Source organism: Setaria viridis, chromosome 8 (genome assembly GCF_005286985.2).
Source record: "Setaria viridis chromosome 8, Setaria_viridis_v4.0, whole genome shotgun sequence".
NCBI classification, from domain to species: domain Eukaryota; kingdom Viridiplantae; phylum Streptophyta; class Magnoliopsida; order Poales; family Poaceae; genus Setaria; species Setaria viridis.
Genome location: NC_048270.2, coordinates 36,308,365 through 36,327,297, shown reverse-complemented (window position 1 = coordinate 36,327,297; position 18,933 = coordinate 36,308,365). Strand labels below are relative to the sequence as shown.

The window sequence follows — 18,933 nt, the reverse complement described above, 5'->3', positions numbered from 1 at the left end:
ACTTCACAAGGAGAGCAGACGACCACCACGAGGACCTTGACCGACCGGAGACAACTGGGGGCAGCGTTCGGCAGCGATCCCTGAAGTGACGGCAGCAAGAGCTTCCAAGACGATGCCTCAAGGGAGGGGGCGACGCCACTGGCGCCGTCGTCGTCCGACCAACATGGTCAAGGCTTTCACCCAAAAACTCATCAGAGGGGAGGGAAAAGGGGAATGAATGACGCCTTCAAGAAGGGAAGCGACGCCCGGGGGCGTCGCCGTCATTGACCTGCAAGTAGGCACAAGGCTTTCGCCTACACCCCGTTCCCTCCCCAGAAATCGTCATCGCCACCAGGAGCACGGGGACCGCCGGATGCCAATGAGCCAAAGAATGCCACCACAAACGCGAGCCAGGATAGCTAGTTGGCCGATCTCCCCGCCTGTCGAAGATGGCGCAGCCCCAGAGAGGGCGGACACCTAGGCGGTCACGTGGTGGCGGCGCACGGAGCCCCACCCCCGACGAACGTCCGCCCATGCGAGCCCATGCGATAAGGGGAGGGACGCGAATCCGGCCGCGGCAAGCGCGGATCCGACCGCCGGGGAGGCAACAACCTCCCTGCCGCTGTCCCCTATCCTCCCGTTAGTGGAGGGGGCATTACGCGGCGGTAATCGTCGAGGAAGGGACCCACGCTAAGGATGTGTGGATCCGGGCTCAGGGGAGGTGGATCTGCCACCGGCAAATCTAGGCGACCGGTAGAGCCTAGGATTTGCGGAGTGGGAGTGGAGAGGAAGTGGGAGTGGAGGCGGAGTGGGAGTGGAGAGGACGAGAGGAGGAGGGAAGGGGTGCGACATGGGAACCGGCTTTGGCAGCGGCCGCTGGAGTAGGGGGGGGGGGGGGGGCGGTCGAGAGGCGAGAGAGCTACCCTTCTATCGTTTTCTTTGCCAGCGTTAGAAGATTGATGCGATGATTATTGAAATTTGCTCATCTTCTGTGACACATGATTTTATTTTTTTACTTGTTTCGACATACTCTCTGTCCGTCAAACCTTTTCTTGATGCAGGTAGAAAAAAAATCAGTTTAGCTGAGATTCGCTGTGAAGTATGCTGGTGCTGTTAGTCATGTGCACATGGTATCGATCTAGGAAGCTGCTAAAGAGGAAACAGAATACAACTGATGAACGTGCTCCGTTGTACGATGGCTGCCAGCACGTGGGTCGATGCAGTCGAGAGCCTAACTTGGCGGATCTTGCCGTCTTGGGACCTATCCGGCACTCGAGACAAGGAAAGGTCATGGTTAAGAATTACTGAAACTGGTGACTCGTACCGACGCATGGAAGATTCAGTTGGAGTCTGTCTTGGAGAACCATCAATGGATTCAGCAGAGGTTAGTTACAATGGAACTGACAAACCTTTTCGAAAGGGTGGAAACGTAACTGACAGCCCAAGCTATTCAAGAAGCTCACCAAAATTTCATTAGTGTCTGCAAAGCTCTGCGATGCGCACCAGTAGCACTAGTGCAGTGACCTGAAAACATGGCCGTTGTCGTCTGTGGTCTGACAAATTGCACCGAGTTTGAATCGTTTCTGAAATATCGCTCTTAAACTAGCTAAAACAAATCGTCGTTTATTTTGTCCTAGCTTACCACAATCTGCTCCAGCAATCAGCATGACTGCTCACCCACCAAATAATGCAACCGATTGAAGGATACCAATTTCTCAACAAACAAATCATTAGCCTGCAACCACCGGAAGAATGCATCGCATCTGTCATTATCATGCATGTCTCCGCCGCCGAGCTCAGATCCAGGCTCTCAAAAAATCCTACAAACTCGAATAATTTTTTTTCACCACTGATTTTGCAGTTCTTTTGCACAAACCTACTACAAAAACATCATCTTTTACAGGCATCGAACCAGATGAGCTAGCTAATGGTAGAGAAGAAAGAAAACCAAAAAATAAAAGCTCCAGCAACTACACCTACTAGCTAGAGAAGAAATCTGGAGCGATTACCCCTCCTACTTCATGATGCACCGCCGGCCGGCCGGCCGGCCGGCCGGCCAGCCACCTCCTCCGCCGATCGCATACATCACATGACGGCGCAGGCGTTTGGGTTCTCGTCGCTGAACGCGCCGGTGTACCTGACCTCCGTCGACGACGCCCTCGCCAGCGGCGCGGCGGTGGGGTCGGAGACGACGTTGCGGACGTACCCTGGCGGCGCCTTCTTGTCGTAGGCCCCGGGGGCGTAGGGGTGCGCCACCACGTCGTAGGGCACGTACGGCCACGGCTCCACGCGCTTGCCCGTCTTGTAGGCGACCCGGCGCATGACCTTGCCGGCGTCGACGTAGCCCGTCACCGTCACCTTGTGCTGCCGCGCCGCCACGTCCACGGAGCTCACGCCCTTCATGCCCTCCAGGGCTTTCCGGACCTTTCGCTCGCAGCCGTCGCAGTCGATCAGCACCTTCATCTCCACCGTCTGGCCGGAGAAGGTCCCGTCAGGATATACGCATATACATATTACATATAAAAATCGATGGTTCTGCTCTTCCGGATCGAAGAGGAGATGGAGTGGAGTGGAGGTTGGGGATGGATGGAAGAAAGGTTGGTTACCTGGAACTGCTTCCGCTTCTTGAGGTGGCGGCGGGTCCTGGGTAAGGAGCAGTACTCGGAGACGACGTCGACGATGCCCATGGCGGTGGCCGGCCGGCGGCGTTGGAGACCAACCTACCGCGAGGAGATTTCTGGAGGGAGGAAGCTGAACGACGGAGAAACAGGAGCGAGGCACGCTCTGCTATCTGCTCTGCGTTGTGAGTGAGAGAGAGGATGAGGAGAGGAGGTGGAGGCTTGCGATTGATATAGGCGTCGTCGGCAGCGGCGCGCGGCCGCCAGTGCGGGGGTGACACGGTGGCGCCGTGGATTTTTCTTTCTTCCCCGACCCCTCTTTGCCTTCGCGGATCCCTGCTGCCTGCTCCCCCTGTCCTTGTGTGTACTGCACCAGGATAAGGTCGCGGCACCGTGGGGCTGGGGGGGGGCGGGCAGGTGGTGCTGTGCTGCTCGCCTCGCCTCGCCTCGCCTGCTGCTGCTCCTGCTCGTGGAAGGGAGAATAGTTTAGTCACTGCCGTGTGGGCCTAACAAGCGTGGTGGTTCCCGTTTTTACCATTCTCTACTCCCTACTTGCGCAAAGGGGCGTGTGAACCGGTGGCCGTGGCGGGCCCCGCTGGGCGTTGCTGGGGGCAGGGCCACGTGGGGGCGGCCCTGCGTGCGGCATGGCCACGTGTGGGTGGATCACCGGCCGGAGGTACGAGCTGAGGGTGACCTCACCTCACAGGCTCGCTGCCGCGGTGGGGGTCAAGCTTCGGGGCAGCTGCGTTGTCTGCCGACGTCGGCGACGACGAGCAAGCTGCCAGCCGGCCAGGGAGTAAATGGGCTCGGCCCCCGGCAAGCGCGTGACCGGACGGCCACCGCTAGATCCTCGTAAACAGAAAAATCTGCTGGGGTCATAGTCAAAAAGTTTCCTGTTTGCGGCGAGCTTCACTTTGGCTCGTACACGAGACCTTGGGTCCTTGTGCGCCTAGTATTTCAGTTACTACCGAAGAACGTGAATTACCCTTTAAAGAACGTGAAATCAGTCATCAGTGCGGCCCCATGTTGGCAGGTGCCTGCCTGCCTGCCTCGTAACCACGCATGCTGGGCGGCTGCGGAAGGCAGCTGCTTCCTTCCTTGATCCTCGGTATCTCTCTGGCTGGACGGTGCTGATGACGTCACGGCCGGGTGTGTGATGGCGTGGGCTCACGTGCGCGGGGATGGGTCGCAGGGTCGGCGGCACTCGGCAGCGTTCAGCCAGCCGCAGCCAGCCAGCAGGTCACGGCGTTCAGCAAAAAGGAAAAAGAAAAGACGGCGCTTGCCCATCAGTTTCCCCCCACACACACACGTCGCGGTTTCACGGCGGCCGGTTAGGCCCAAAGACGACTTGGATGTGCTCGCCATGCCCACACGATCGGCACGGCTTCTCAGCTTCCCGCGCCACGCCACGCCACAGTTTCGATCTGGAGCCGCCCGGCGACAACGACCGCCCGCCGCCGCGTCGTTTCGCGGAGCGGTTGGCACCCATCAGTCACCCAGTCCATCACAAATTTCGCCACCGCTTCCGTGCCGTGCGTGGTAGCGACAACAACTCTCAACTTTTGCTCGTGCCTATCCATCCATGGACCATGGCCCATGCATGTGTGGGGTGACGATGTGGGCTGACACGTGCGCCAGCAACTTTGCTGACAGGACGGGACGGCCGACCTGGCTAGACCAAGCCGCAGCCGACCTCCTCCCGTCTACGGCCCATGGGCCTTCCACGTGCCTTGCTTTGCGCCATTCTTTGCCCATGATGACTAGCTACTCCCACACATGGTCGTGTCAGCAGATTACACCGCGCGCTACTCTGCACATCCAGCCAAAAGCCAAGGTAATCAACCCAGCTGATTACACAGAACGTGATCAACCCAGAAACAGAGAAGGTGCTGCTAAAGCCAAACAAGGCTCACCAACACCAGCTATAGCTAACACAGTCTGCTCATTGCCTTCCATGCAAGTTTCACTCCCAAGTCTGCAATCTGTCCCTTCCTTCCCACACAGCTTGCACTTAGATCCATTCCTCCTCCCAAGTCCTAACCAGCTGCAAAGCTGCCTGTAACTGTAACCTGTCCATCTACAGGAACAAGTTGCATCTTGTGCGTGCGGTGATCCTGTGCTCCGTACGCCCAGCATCCTCGTACCCACCACTCCACTGTCCCTTGTCTTCTTCCTAGTTCCCATATAACACCATCTTCCGGATCATTCACTTGCACCCCCCCACTCAATTGCCCCTGCATGATCTCCTCCACACTCTGCCATTTCGATGTCGCGAAAACTCGTCCTGAACCTCAAAACTCCACTACACATCTTTTGCATCAGCCATGGGTATACTCAGGTCCGAACGAGATCTACAAAGGTGGCTCGATTAGGAAGCCAGCGCCATCCTGCTTGGGGTCCCTGGGCTCGGCAGTTTGCTGTCTGCAGATTTACCTGCCAAGAAGAAATGACAACAATGGGAGTTTCAGTAGTCTTGTAATAATGTATAACGCACAAATTCGTAGCAGGTGCGAAGAAAGTGCGTTAGTACTTGACTTTCAAGCAATATGAATCCCACAAGTTCGTTCCACAAATGATACTGTCCGTATGTAGCATAGTCATAGCTATACCAATATCTGACTCACTTGACCAAGGCCCCGTTTGTATCCGCTTATAAGCAGCTTATCGGTGGAAATAAGCGAGAATCCCGCCAAACGCTTTGCTTATTTCCACCGATTCTCGCTTATGTGGTAAGCCGCTTCAATGATTTGAACTACGAGAAGCGAGAAAATCTTCGCTTAGATTATAATCTAAGCGTGGCTAGGAAAAGCGTATACAAACAGGGCCCAAAGCTAGCGATATATCAAATCCTTTTCCCCCATTTTTCCCCCAGACTCCAGAACTTATTTGCTTGCCTGTTCTAACTGTCCAAAAAATATCTATTCAACTAAAATTGTGCATAAACAATTTTCTCACCTCGTTTATCCGGCCGCCTCCTGCTACGCCACAATAACCGGATGGGGGTGCCTGGGAATCCAGCATCTGACCGGAGTTTCTTTTCCATGTAACGGCGGTACATATCAGAAAAGAGCTTTGCATCGTTTACAAATAGAACAAATGTCGGTGGACCCACGGCAGCCTACAAACGACCAGATAAATTTCCTTCAGATGTCAAAGAATGCAAAGAGAGTTGTTATATTAGTTTCGAAACAAAATTCAAAGCAGTAAAATTTTTGAAGTGCGCTTGCTTAAAATCTTCTCTACTGGTCTTCTAGTTTATTTCTAGATGTTGTTATTCCTTTATGGTTGTATTAACCAGATATATAGGAATAAATCGGAAATATTTAACAGAAATTCCATATTTTCTATCTGAAGATAACAACTCCTATAAATGCTATCAGACTACCAAACATTGACCCTTCCAGTTCCAGTGCCACTCCATTTTAAATGCTTCCCGTCATTTGCCTCAGACCCAACTCAGGATCCTACAGAATGCCACAACAAGGCCACCCCAGTGGTAGGGCTATGGTGGTCACACATTGCCTTCTCCCAAAGATAATTTACCTTCCCTCTATTTACCAATCACCTCATCTATTTATGTAAACAGCCACAAAAAGGAAGGTGGAAGAGGATGTTTTGGACTACACGGTAACTCTTTTGAAATTCATCTGGAAGATATGCACCATATTTTGGTCTACAACATCAAGGGAGGAGAGCCATGATATGTGAGCCCAGAAAGGAAAAGACCAGCACTTTTCAGAAAAATCTAGCAACTTTTCAGATCTTAACAGCAACTGGCCCTAGAGGGCTGACAGCAATGGCAAAGGGCAGACACACAGGTATGTTAGGAAAAGTGTCACGGAAAGATATATAATTTTTTCAGTGGCATTTCTGGGATATAATCATTTTTGGGTGGCAAATAAATATAGTTCCCAAATCTTCAAATACTCAGACACTGTTTCTGATAGTTGTTTATTCTTTTGTCTGCAAGCGAAAGGGTCTCTAGTTGAATAGGTTAGATGGCCTCAGTAGCACTCTTCAGGTCCTGGGTTCGACTCCCCATGGGAGTGAATTTCAGGCTAGGGTTAAAAAAATCCCCTCGTTTGTCACAATAACCAAAGCACAGGTTAAGGCCCAGCCCAGGTCGTAGATGTGGTTGGTTTGGACCCTCCTACCCGGGGTAGTTGCAGTGGTCGCCAGCCCAGTGGTAGTCTCACAAGGGTTATGGCCCCTGTGTAAGGGTGGGGTAGAGGTTCGGGGGTTTTCTCGACCTGCGTGAGAAGGTCTTCTTCTTAGAAAAAACCCAGGGGCTGTCTTACCCCCGCAGGTCGAGTTTTTTTTTGTCTGCAAGCTGGTATAAACTTGATTGCAGAGAAAGGTTGAGTGGAATTTTCAGCTTGTACTATGAAGATGATATCATATACACGTTGGCTTATAAAAAACAAGTTTGCTGGCTCAAGAAAGTTAGGAAGTTACCTGTGTCGTGTAATATACACGACCTCTTTTGCCACCTCTTGTTCGTGGTGGTGGTTTGAATGCTATAGCTTCTCTAACTACTTGATTAAGAATAGAGGTGCCAAGCCTTCTAGACCTTTCCTTCTCAACCAAAGCAGCAGCGGAAATTATCCTGAAGACAATTTGATACAACATATTACAGAATATCAACACATGCAAGGATATCTATTTTGGGAAGCGAACCATATATGGGTTATACAAAGCAGGTAAGAGCGATGCACAACTAAGAATTTTGAGGGGAAACAAACGTTTCACAGGTCTGCCAAGACGAAAAGAGATATAGAATAACAATTATAAGCTGCAAGCAGATTTAGGTGTGCAAAGATGAGGAGTTTACTTTTCAACACTGGTGCCATTTGTCGCAGAACAGTAGACAATAGGTGCCCAATCAAGTATGCGAAGCTTTTCTCTTACATCTTGCTCATAATGTGTCGTACTCTCATGGTTCTTGTTTGGGATTGTATCCCATTTATTGACAACAATGACACAAGCCTTGCCTTCTTTCTCAATTCTCTCTGCAATTTTATAGTCCTTGGTACCACAAGAGTTTCGTTGCGTTAAAATCAACATACAAGACAATGATAAAAGGAAAAATAATATTAAAATAGCAATGATGTGTCTCTTCATGGGTCTAGATGTACACGTGCTTATAGTTAACATACCTGCTCTGTAACACACGCCATTGCTTCAATAACAAGGGCAACCACATCAGAGCGTCGAATTGCTTGAAATGCACGTTTAACCGAAAGAGATTCCGTTGTGCTGCCAGCAGAAATAACTGCTGCCCTGCGTCGGATCCCAGCAGTATCAATGAGTTTGTACTTCTGCAGCATATTTGAGCAAATCAGTGTTATATTCCTGTGAAAAGCAATCTAAAATCATTTTTTATTTTGTTATGAAGAAGCAGCAATGTAAGTGGACATTATTAGGGCATTCGATGGAACAATGTAGCAGCACTAGATTTAATTAGGCAAAAGTATTGAGAACAGACCTCCCCATCTGCTGTAGTAAACTCAGTATCAATAGCATCACGTGTTGTCCCACTAACTGGGCTCACAATAGTTCTATCTTCTCCAACCAAAGCATTTAGAATACTACTTTTCCCCACATTTGGTCTTCCCACAATGGCAAGAGCAGGAACCTTATTTTTCTCTTCTTCAACTCCATCCAATCCCTGTAATGCCCAATGAGTTATTTTATGCGATGTAATTGACAAAATATCTTCACATAGCAAACAAAAATGAAAGAAATGTCAGTTATCCAATAAAAATATTTTAAAGACATAAATTTCTGAAGCAATGTTCCAGCCACCATAGTCAACTATACTTGATAAAACCATGAGGGATCTCCACTCCAACGCCTTTTCTAGTTTCTAGAATATTTATTCTGCTTACTGGGGATGAAGCTAATCAACACACTGAATAATACCACCCTTCACTTTTTTAAAAATCTTCTATGTTAATGAGCCATTTAGCCTAGCCTTTTTGTAAGTAATATACTTGTTTTGCCTCCACTGTATAGTCCTACCATCCAATCATTATGTCAAAAAGAGTTCATTAACATTCAATCATTAACAGGAAAAAAGCATGAACCTACAAGTGTTTGTGTAAACATAGCAATTTCAATACCTCAAATTTTCTCAGCTCTGAACAAACAAGATCAAGGAGATCTCCAGTTCCTGTGCCAGTAATAGCAGAAATTGGCAGAGGAGAAAACCTAACAGGAATCAACAGAAAGATGAGCAGAGCAGCTTGGCTGACGGTTGGGAAGTAAAAGAAAAGGCACACTATCAACAAAAGCAGATGTCCTTGTTAATGTATTTTATTGCTTTAGAGTCCAAGCACAAGTGGAGTTGCAGACAAGATATTCTAGAAACATTTTGACCTTAGAGTTGTGGTTACTGTTAAATTCAGACAACAGTTTGTTTCTTATTCATAAGTTACATCAAACTATGGTCTCTTACAAGTATTTTTACCTTAACCAGTGTGATGTCTATATGTTGTATTTGAGCAGTGCAGCAATATTTCGTATCTATTGTTATGCTTTAACAAAGATTGATGTCCTAAATATGACAAAAATGAACCAATATAGTATTGTATATAAATTGTGATGCAGAGAAAACAATGATGTGCAGTTTTGAGAGGCAGCAAGTTGTAGGCTCACCCTAGTGACCAAAAATCTAATGCTTGCATTTGCCCTTTCCGTGGAGATTCACACTTATTGACAGCAAGTATAACACACTTGTCAGAGTAGTTGCGTCGTAACCAATCAGAAATCTCTATATCAGCTGCCACAAGACCATCCTGAAATATGTTTTGGCACTATTATGTTAGTAGGAATGAAACTTAGATAAGAAATTACAGAATAATAGTTTCTGGCAAAAAAAGAAGAAGATTAAGGCAAATATTAGAACTTGAGCCTACAAAAAGGTAATGCAGAATTTGTGCTCTAAAGTCAGTATTAATTTACATATGAGGCAACACTTCCCAGAACAAAAAAAAAGGTAATTGTCTAAACCTGCCTGACCATCCACGACGAATAGTATGACAGTTGCTTCTTCAACAGCTGCAACTGCTTGTTTTTCAATCATTGATGGCATCCTCTCAATAGCAGCTTCTCTAGTGGCAAGAGGAATCCCATCCATGCCAACAGTAGTGGTGACAGCAAGTTCTTCCATCACACCCGCTTGAGACTTCGATAAAGTAATTACTCCACCAGTGTCAATAACCATAAACTCCTGAGCACCCCAATAAGATCGTCCATATAAGCGATCTCTTGTCACACCAGGTTCATCAACAACGATAGCCCTGTTTCCCTGCAAGACATGAGAATTCATTTTATTGTAGCAACTTTTGCATTCAGACACAACACTGAAGTGATGATGATTGGCATACCCCAACAAGACGGTTGAACAGCGCAGATTTACCAACATTTGGCCTCCCAATAATCGCCACCTTTGGAAGAAGATTATCTGGGATCTGAATCATGTATAGGGTAGTACACCAGGGGGAAAAATCAGCATTTAGTCATTTGATTCAGTAGAACATGAAGTTATGTATACTGACCTGTTTAGGCACAGATGTCTTATCCCTGATGTTTCTTCGTTTCTCCCGGACATCATCATCTGCAATGCAATTGGTTTATGAGTTACTGAAACATGAACTGGGGGAAAAGACAGTGGCTTTGAGTTGAAAAGCAGACACAACATTCCACCCTACAGTTTTGTAACAAATGGGCAACTCATGAGCCCAAAAAAAAGGCACCTTAGTTGCAAGTCAAGGCTGATGATTAGTTCTGAAATGCCTTCGAATACCAAAACAGTGGTATCTGCTGTACCCAAGCAGGAACATGCTGCAGATCAAAGTGGCAGAGATACATTGCACGATTCAGGTGAAGAATTTGAGCTAACAGCTATGGCATGAGGCGATCCTTCTACCATCACAAACACGCCCATACAATTCCCGGCTAAGCTCATCATGGGGTTGTTAGACAGCATCGAGTCTGAACTCTGAACTAGAGCTCCCACCATGATGTGCTCTAGAATTGCAGATACTGACCAATAGGTGAAACACCACCATTGAGTGCTTGTTCGCAGCAATTTATCTCTGCAGACACTACCATAAGTCCATAACAAAGATGGCATTCCGAGATGGAACAAAGCGCGAGCCCAGCTTCAGTAATTTCTCAGTCTGAAACTCTGACCAGCTCGGAGCCCAGCTTTAGTAATGCAAATTACTTGAACAACCCAGCGGGAATGATGGAATGCAAAGAGGGGAAGAGAGATAGAGCCGCTCACCGATGTGGAGCTCCCGTGCGAGGCGCTTGGCGAGGTCGGTGGCGGCGCCGCGGGCCTCCTCCTCCATCGCCTCCACGTCCATCTCCTCCTCCTCCTCCTCCTCGTCGGCGTCTTCATCCTCCTCCCACTCCTCCTCGCCGTCGAATCCGTATTCCTCCTCCTCATCATCATCGCCTTCGTCATCCTCGAACTGGTACTCAGCGGAGCGTTGCTGCTTCGCGGCTGGGGCTCGGAGCCCGGCGCCGCGGCTGCGGGCGGGCGCGGGGAAGGAGAGGAGGAGCGGGCGCGGGGCGGAGGCGGCGGCAGGTGGGGCCCTGCGTCGGAGCAGGCGGGCGTGGTGTGGGGTCAGGGAGTTGGAGGGGAGGCGAGCGGGGAGTGAGGAGGCGGAGGAGGAGGGCGCCATGGCGGCCATGGCGCGGCGGCGGCGGGGGAGCAGAGCAGAGCAGAGGAAGCAGAGCGGGGGCGGATAAGGGAGGGAAGGGGGATGCCGTTATTAACGGGCGGGTCGTGGGGGTGTTAGTATGGCAGCTGGGACCATGTCTGTCAGTGCGCAAGGGTGGGACCCACCAAGGAGCTTCGTAGGCGTACCATTTGACCCCGGCGCCTCCCCAAACTCCCAACTTCAACACTATGCAAAAAGAAAATTCCCCATCATATTAAACTTATGACACATGCATGGAGTATTGAATGTAGATGAAATTAAAAACTAATTGCACAGTTTTATTGTATTTTGCGATGAATCTTTTGAGCCTAATTAGTTAATATTTGGATAATAATTCACAAATACAAACGAAACGCTACAGTGTGCTACAGTGCTACAATAGTGATTTTGCATCTCCAAAGTTAGGCAACTAAACAAGGTCCAAGGGTGTTTCCCTCCAATGCAGTGGTTGAAAGAGGATTGACTGCGTCACAATTTCTGTGTGAGGAGTGTCTCTCCCGGTGCTCCTCCCATCCACTGGTGGCCGGAATCCTCGCGCCGGTGAAGCTCCGGCCTTGCCGCCGCTCCCGACGATGATGCTGAAGATAAGGCAAATGGCAAAATAGGCTTGGAAGACGAAAATGAAAGGAAATAGAGAGAAGGGGAGGGAATCCTCTGAATTAAGAGGATCCGTACGTGAAGTGTCATATTTTGAAAAGGGCTTGCGAATTGAATGTTATAAAAAGTGAGACGTGCGAATTTAATGTCATAGAGATACAAGGAATCTCCCCTGCATTAACAAGAAGCTAGCTAGGTTTGATGGTTGTGGGTTAATTAAAGAGTAGGAAGCACTTGGTTGGGAGCCAGACACTGTTTTGTTAGGATGAAACTCCTCTCATAGATGATGAAACTCCTTACCAAGTTAGCAAAATTGCTGATGTGACATGAAATTTAATATCTATAAAACTCTTCGTGAAACTTCCACTTAGACTGACCTTAGTCGGTAAAACTTGGCATAATATGTTTGGTTACCCTGTTTGTCACGTGTTAGCACCCCAAATAAGATGAAGCTGCGTTCATATACAGCAACCAGCTGGTTAGTTAAAAAAAAAACTACAAATCGTGTATCGAACATCTGAATTTCTCTGGAGAAACAGTCACCAGGAAGCACATCAAGCTGCCCATGGCTACCAATAGGACTAGCAGATAAGATAGCCAGGCCATCCGCCCGACATCAAAAAGTGTAGCCGGTCTTGCATCTTTATGTTCGAGAAAAAAGATTTTTACTGCAGAAAAAAAACACAAAAACTGATGTGATAATAAGTTGCATCACAATGTTGGATCTATCTAAGTGGTTCGTATGGTTAAGTGTTATTCGTTATCGATTATTAATAGTGGATCTATCTAGGAGGGGCAAGGGTTAAGATTATTAATAGAAAAAAAGGGAAATATTTACAAGAGAAGCAAAAAAGAGAAGAGGGGAGGAGCTCATCCTAGCTCGTTCCAGACTTCCAGCTGTGTCTTTGGAGGTGTTTGGGAGGAGGAAGTTAAACTTTAGCCCTGTCACATCGGATGTTCGGATACTAATTAGGAGGACTAAATATAAACTAATTACAAAACTAATTGCAGAACCCCTAGACTAAATCGCGAGACGAATCTATTAAGCCTAATTAATCCATCATTAGTGAATGGTTACTGTAGCACCACATTGTCAAATCATGGACTAATTAGGCTTAATAGATTCGTCTCGCGATTTAGCCTAGGGATTGTGTAATTAGTTTTGTAATTAGTCTAGGTTTAATACTCCTAATTAGTGTCCAAACTTTCGATGTGACGGGGGCTAAAAAATTTAGCCCCCTCCTCCCAAACACCTTACTCCCAGCAGGTTTGAGAGAATTCACAATTCAAGAAAAGATGAGCTGTTGATTCTATCGCTAGATCATTTCATAGCTCACGATTGTTAACATGGCAATTCCATCTTCTTTCCCTGCAGGAGGCCTCTTGTACTCAATCTGTCTCTCATTAGCAGCCAAAAAAACAATCCTTCCACAAACTGCACATAATTGTAATTTCTCTCTTTCACAAATCGGAATCAGCATGCACTGCTTTCTGGTTTCTACAGAGCACACAGTGACGGAACCATTTTGTTCTCGGCTAGCTCTGTCAGACTTCTTCAGTCTTCGCTGTTCTGATGTTGCAGTTGAACATCTGAATCTGCAGTTGCAGGCAGGCTTCCAGCACGGTAGCAAGATGCGCCTGGTGGTTGGCTGATGCATTCTCTGTACAAGCCTGCAGTTTTCTGTACCTGATTAAGAACAAATTCTCTGTACAAGGAATGCTGGGAGTTGCAAAGAGGGAACTGTACAGATTCGAAGAATTTGAGACTCCGATATAGTAGTTCATCCATGGGTATTCGCAATTTCAAGGCAAACATGGCATCAAGACGAGTGTCTGACGATATCTTGATTATTGTTATCGCTACGAAGTTTTTGGGTCAGAATCGTGTTTCGCCTATCCTTTCTTGAGGTGTTCATGGTTCCCTTCGAGAATGAAGAGGGAGTTTGCAGCAGCAGGCACTTCAGGTTGACGACAGCAAATTTGATCCTTATTGCTCTTTTCCGAGCTTGTATTTCATCTCAGTAATCACAGTAGCAACGGTTACTCTACCATAGAAAATCTGAGGATACCATGAAAACTCATGGATATGTGCACCAGAAGGCATTAGCAGAGTAGGTGTAAACCTGTGTGTACTATACCAGTTAGTCAGTTTCTAAGCAATAATCTCTGTGCATGCATAATCCAAAATTATGTTTCATGGAACATTCAGGTCTTGCTTTCAGATGACAATGAACATCCAAAGATTCTTTGCAGAGATCCGGTGTACCAAAAAGGCATGCACAACTTAAAATCTAGAATCCTGTCTATTACCATGTCTCTTACACAGTTACACTGAAATATGTACACAAGCATAGTAAAAGGACTTCAGTTGAGAGCCTATTTGGAAGGTGGAAATTCCATGGGAAATTTGCAGGAATTTGGTACGAAAAGAAAATCAGTCCAGAAAAAATTCAGGAAAAATACCCGTGCTCCAAAGGGTGCCAGAGTGTGTTTTTCTGCTACATAATTCAAAAGGAATACATGGATCAACACAACAGACTGTAAAATCAATCAAAAGGAATAAATGGATCAAACAATAGACTGCAGTCTGCACTGTGGAGTGCAGAGGTTTAGCATTCAATCATCAGGTTGATGTGACATATATGATCTCAGTTCTCAAATATGTACAATTCTTCCATGTGTTCCTGGCCATCTCTGTATGATGTAGGCCGACTCAGAATCCTGCAATTCAGGATGTTTGTTCACATGAACATATGCTGCTTCTCTGAAAACTGAAACAGTACATACTCTTGCCGTTTCTAAATTCCACGCATTCGAATCACACAATCCTGAAATTTTGGAAAGATATTTGTTCACATCCACACATGCTCTGCTTCTCTGTACATACAAATCTCACATGATTGTCATTTATCTCTCGACGAACCAGAATCAGAATGCACTGCTTCTACAGAGCCATTTGTTCTTTTTTTTTATTGAGACTACAGAGCCATTTGTTCTTGTTTAGCTGTCAGACTCGTCTCCGGTCTTCACTGCACAACCATCCAGTGAAGAAATTGATGCCCAGTTTCATGGGACAATCTGCAGAAGTATCTAAAAATGTGTTGCAGTCTTGCAGATGAATGAGTTGCAGTTTGCAGGCACTCTTCTCGTCCCAGGGGCTAGGTCACGGGGGCGGAGCATCTCCGAGTGATAGGTACTAGCTAGGGCTGTGAGCGGCATGGATAGTCTCCAGCTCCGGCTGACGGCGGCGCGCGGCCCCACACTGGAGCACTCTCCCATCGCCTCTGTGGACTGTGAGAGCACAAGCTGCATCTTCAGAGAAGCAAGCCATCTTCAGAGAAGCAAGCGTGTGTGGACGTTGAGCGACACCTCTGAAAATTGCATGATTCTGACTAGTTTAAAAGAGGCACTGTGCAGATTTGAAGAAATTTCACTCAGGTACTAGTTTTCAACTTTTCATGGCTCCCTTGTGCCGGCATCAAGAGCCTGCGGTGAACTTTGTTGTCCTAATGAACCAGAAGGTAAGCTATGGATGCAAACAGATCATCCAAAAACTCTCGAGCGGTTAAAACAATGTTTTTTTAAACGAACCAGACACAAAAGCTGCCGATTATATTAAAAGGAAGATGGAAACCTAGATTGAGCAATACAATAAATAAAAATAATAATAAGAACCCAACTCTAAGCAACTACGACAAACACGCGCTGCACCACTCAAAACGCTACAAACTCCAAGCCACTACTCCAATGCTACACACCAATCAACCATCACAAACTTCACAACTCAACATCACCGTCAACCGCCACATGTCTACTACATGAGGCGCTAGGTGCACTCATGGGTGGCATTAGCTTGTATTATGGACCTCAAATAGCTGCATTTTCCGCTACCTCTTGTAGATCATCAATGCCCTCCCCAACCATGCCGATTAGGGCATTAATCATCGCATAGGCCTTGCCATCGTCAAGGTTGAACATCTCGTTCAGAGCAGCTGTCGCCTCCGCTGCTGGGGGGCCATTGAATGTGGCGAGGAACTCTTGTAGTGCAGCCTCAATTGGTTGAGGCTCATCATTCAGAAGCCCAAGCTTGCAACAAAGATTACGCTGAGCTCGTTGCATTTGAGTCATCGGACGAGTGGTGGAGAGACGTGAGCTACGTCGAACCGAGGACATATTAAAAGTGCCTCACCGGCGTTGGAGGAGCCATTGGAGGTGTTGGAGGTCTCTGTAGCTCTAGCTCTGGGAGTTGAAGCACTAGGCGTGGTGGGGTAGTGAAGAGGCTAGCCACACCCCGGCATCATGCTGGCTTGCGGATGATCATCGTTTGGAGCTGTCTCCCTGCCCATTTGTGTGTTTGTGTTGCTATCATTTTGGAGCAACACGTCAACGGAGCTAGCCGGTGTTGGTGTTGAAGCCCTTGGTAGAGAGGGTGGCTGCAGCACCGGTAGAAATGGAGTGGCTGGGCCGCATCCTACCAAGCTGTTGTCGATGGCAGCAATTGCGATCGAGGTTGCATCGGTGCAGACAGTCGAAACTGGAATATTGATGTGGATTGGTGGTGTACTGTTAGCTCTTTGTTGGAAGGGAATGTCTGCTTGCCAATGTCACCCTTCTCATTGTTCGTAGCATGCGGATCCTTGGTGGCCATCAGCCCTTTGCTAGAAGGGGGCAACATCAACCATCTGCTGCAGAGGAGCGTAGGGGCTAGCTCCGGGGTTAGCTACCGGCTGGCCATGTCTATTGAAGCTGTAGTAGCCGGGCACGACAATAATCAGCGACCACGCAACCTAGGGGTCGCCGGCTACCGCAATAGGCGGCGGCCCGAGCATGGACGGGCCTCACCTGCTCACATGGTGAGCTGGAGGAAGCTGCGCCGAGTGTGGATGAGAGGCTGCCGGTTGCAACTTGATGGGAGGCGAAGCTTGGCGTCAACTGCGGGGGAGGGAACCTCACGGCTTGTGTGGAGTGCGGACGGGCGATGGAGCTCCTGAGCGGGTGTGGTGGCGCAACACAATGCCTCCGGCGGATGGACGATGACTGCCAATGGGGAGGCTCCCTGCACGCTCTGTTTGGGAAGCCGTAGCTGGGATGGATGGAATGGGTGTGCGGAGAGGAGCTTAGATCTAAGGCTGGTAGGAGCGGAGGAGGCCGAAGCAAGGAGATCCCGGTGGCGGTGGCGCTCTGCTCACGCGGGGCGGAGGAGACGCAGGGCTATGCGCTGTCTTCCCTGTGACCCTGCTGCTTGGTTAAAACGGCGCTCTACAGTTGGTCAGGCGGTGACTATGATTTGATCATCCCAAGAGGGAAAGAAAAATTCCAACATGCCTATTTTGCACACATGAATGCATTTTCACCTGAATTCGACAGCTAGTAAAATCTGACAAAGAGGGTCATCACTCGACAATGGCATACAAACTTTCATTTGCATATACCATGGAGCTGGACTGTGGGAGCACAGCAAAGCTTTCCTACCTGAATACTGAGAAGCGCATCAAGTTAATGACTGCAGCATACTCATCCACCACAACATACTCACGTGAAAGCACATCATACTCTACAGGCGAGCGTGCCTATCCATGGCACGGTTCTGTCCAGATAGAACAGTGACATGCGGAATTGCTTGAGGCGTGCAATCGTGCGGACGCAGGCACGCCGCTAAAAGGTAAGGCTGCGGATCATGGCATGCACGGTACAAGTCTAGGTTGCCGTAGAGTCATACTGATTTTGAAATAAAAATGGCATGTCTTCAGATTGACAGGGTGTGTGGAAGTGGGACTGAACGAGTAAAGTAAATATCCTGAAAAAATTTGCAGGTTCCGACTATTGAGTGTTTTTGTTCATTTCATCCTATGGCAATTTGGGTTTCAAAATGGGAGCAGAAAAATGCCACAATACCATTATGTGCACTACAACTGTATGTGTAGTACTGCAGTCTGAAATATCCAAATGCAAGCTTTTGAAAATCCGCCCTCACTTGTCCCTACCACCAGGGGTGGATCTAGGGTCCGGGCTGCAGCTCGGGGCGAGACCATGGAGTCCCTTTAACATATGTGGTGTATAACCTTACAAAATGAGACTTAGGAGACAAGATTAGAGCGTTTTGGGCGTGATTCAATAGCTCAGCCCGGGATCCGCCCCTACCTACCACTATCTCTGCTTTCAGAAAGATAGGGTATTGTTTACTTCAATGCGGCGTGCTGTCGCCATTATCATACCCTTTTTCCGCACGCAGTCTAAAGTTAGTGTGAACTGACATGATAAAGAGCAATTAGTCTTAACATGCACATCAATGTGAACTGACGTGATCAAGTTCACGATCACACCACAACAACATACTCATCCACCAGAAGTATGCTTGTTAGATTAAGATTTTTTTTTGGAAATCATTGCTCCTGAATATATTCTTCTACTTCATGGAAAATTAAGAAGTATATATATGCTCGTTAAACTGGATTGTGAATATATGCTGATTTGGATTTCGCAGTACAAACATATACAGACTTCTAAGTGCTTTAATTTGAAGCAAAAAAAATAAGTTTAAGAGCTCTTTGTTGAGATTGGATTGTGTCAACTAGGTGCGTACCCACATCGTTGTCGGAGGCAGAGACGGTTGAACGGTTTGGGTTGTGTCGCTTGGATGTGACGACCTTTGAGCTTGGCGGAGTAATCAAATAATTCAAAATTATCTTAGCCTTTAATTAGTTGAACCGCCTCCTGATGGAAACAACGAGGTCTCTCCATCCAAACCCCTCTACCATGTTTTACCAATGTACGCTAATGCTAATTCCCGCTACAATAGTGTTGTACTAATTAGTTGTGTTTTACACATGCGTTGCGCACAACTGTTTGGATCATGAAGAGAACAATATCCTTCTGTGGTGGTACTACATGGCAGGATTGGCTCTACCATATTTTAAAAGATTTTTTTCTGAGTGGAAGCTAGGAATCCTATAAAATTAAAACCAGGGGAATTTTTATTTTATTTTATTTTTCAAATTTTGATAATA

General features: G+C 47.6%; 2 protein-coding genes across 2 annotated transcripts; both read right to left on the bottom strand.

Moving 5' to 3' along the window:
- Window positions 1–1,797: 1,797 nt before the first annotated feature.
- On the bottom strand, window positions 1,798–2,958 carry LOC117833108 (heavy metal-associated isoprenylated plant protein 27). The gene is made up of 2 exons (XM_034712498.2): window positions 2,586–2,958; window positions 1,798–2,451 (listed from the first exon to the last, which is right to left on the bottom strand). The coding sequence occupies exons 1-2, from the start codon at window positions 2,664–2,666 to the stop codon at window positions 2,065–2,067; spliced, it is 468 nt and encodes a 155-aa protein (XP_034568389.1). The 5' UTR covers window positions 2,667–2,958; the 3' UTR covers window positions 1,798–2,064.
- Window positions 2,959–4,414: 1,456 nt separating this feature from the next.
- On the bottom strand, window positions 4,415–11,342 carry LOC117833107 (uncharacterized). The gene is made up of 12 exons (XM_034712497.2): window positions 10,888–11,342; window positions 10,157–10,215; window positions 9,986–10,069; window positions 9,613–9,906; window positions 9,255–9,394; window positions 8,720–8,807; window positions 8,083–8,265; window positions 7,754–7,915; window positions 7,429–7,622; window positions 7,053–7,203; window positions 5,553–5,715; window positions 4,415–5,030 (listed from the first exon to the last, which is right to left on the bottom strand). The coding sequence occupies exons 1-12, from the start codon at window positions 11,297–11,299 to the stop codon at window positions 4,966–4,968; spliced, it is 1,995 nt and encodes a 664-aa protein (XP_034568388.1). The 5' UTR covers window positions 11,300–11,342; the 3' UTR covers window positions 4,415–4,965.
- Between the last annotated feature and the right edge of the window lie 7,591 nt (window positions 11,343–18,933).

Coding starts and splice junctions, on each gene's coding strand:
- LOC117833108 (XM_034712498.2), bottom strand. CDS start 2,666: ATGGGCATCGTCGACGTCGTCTCCGAGTACTGCTCCTTACCCAGGACC. Junction 2,452..2,585: donor AGAAGCGGAAGCAGTTCCAG/GTAACCAACCTT, acceptor TTCTCCGGCCAG/ACGGTGGAGATGAAGGTGCT.
- LOC117833107 (XM_034712497.2), bottom strand. CDS start 11,299: ATGGCCGCCATGGCGCCCTCCTCCTCCGCCTCCTCACTCCCCGCTCGC. Junction 10,216..10,887: donor CGCACGGGAGCTCCACATCG/GTGAGCGGCTCT, acceptor ATTGCATTGCAG/ATGATGATGTCCGGGAGAAA. Junction 8,266..8,719: donor CAGAGCTGAGAAAATTTGAG/GTATTGAAATTG, acceptor TGGGCATTACAG/GGATTGGATGGAGTTGAAGA.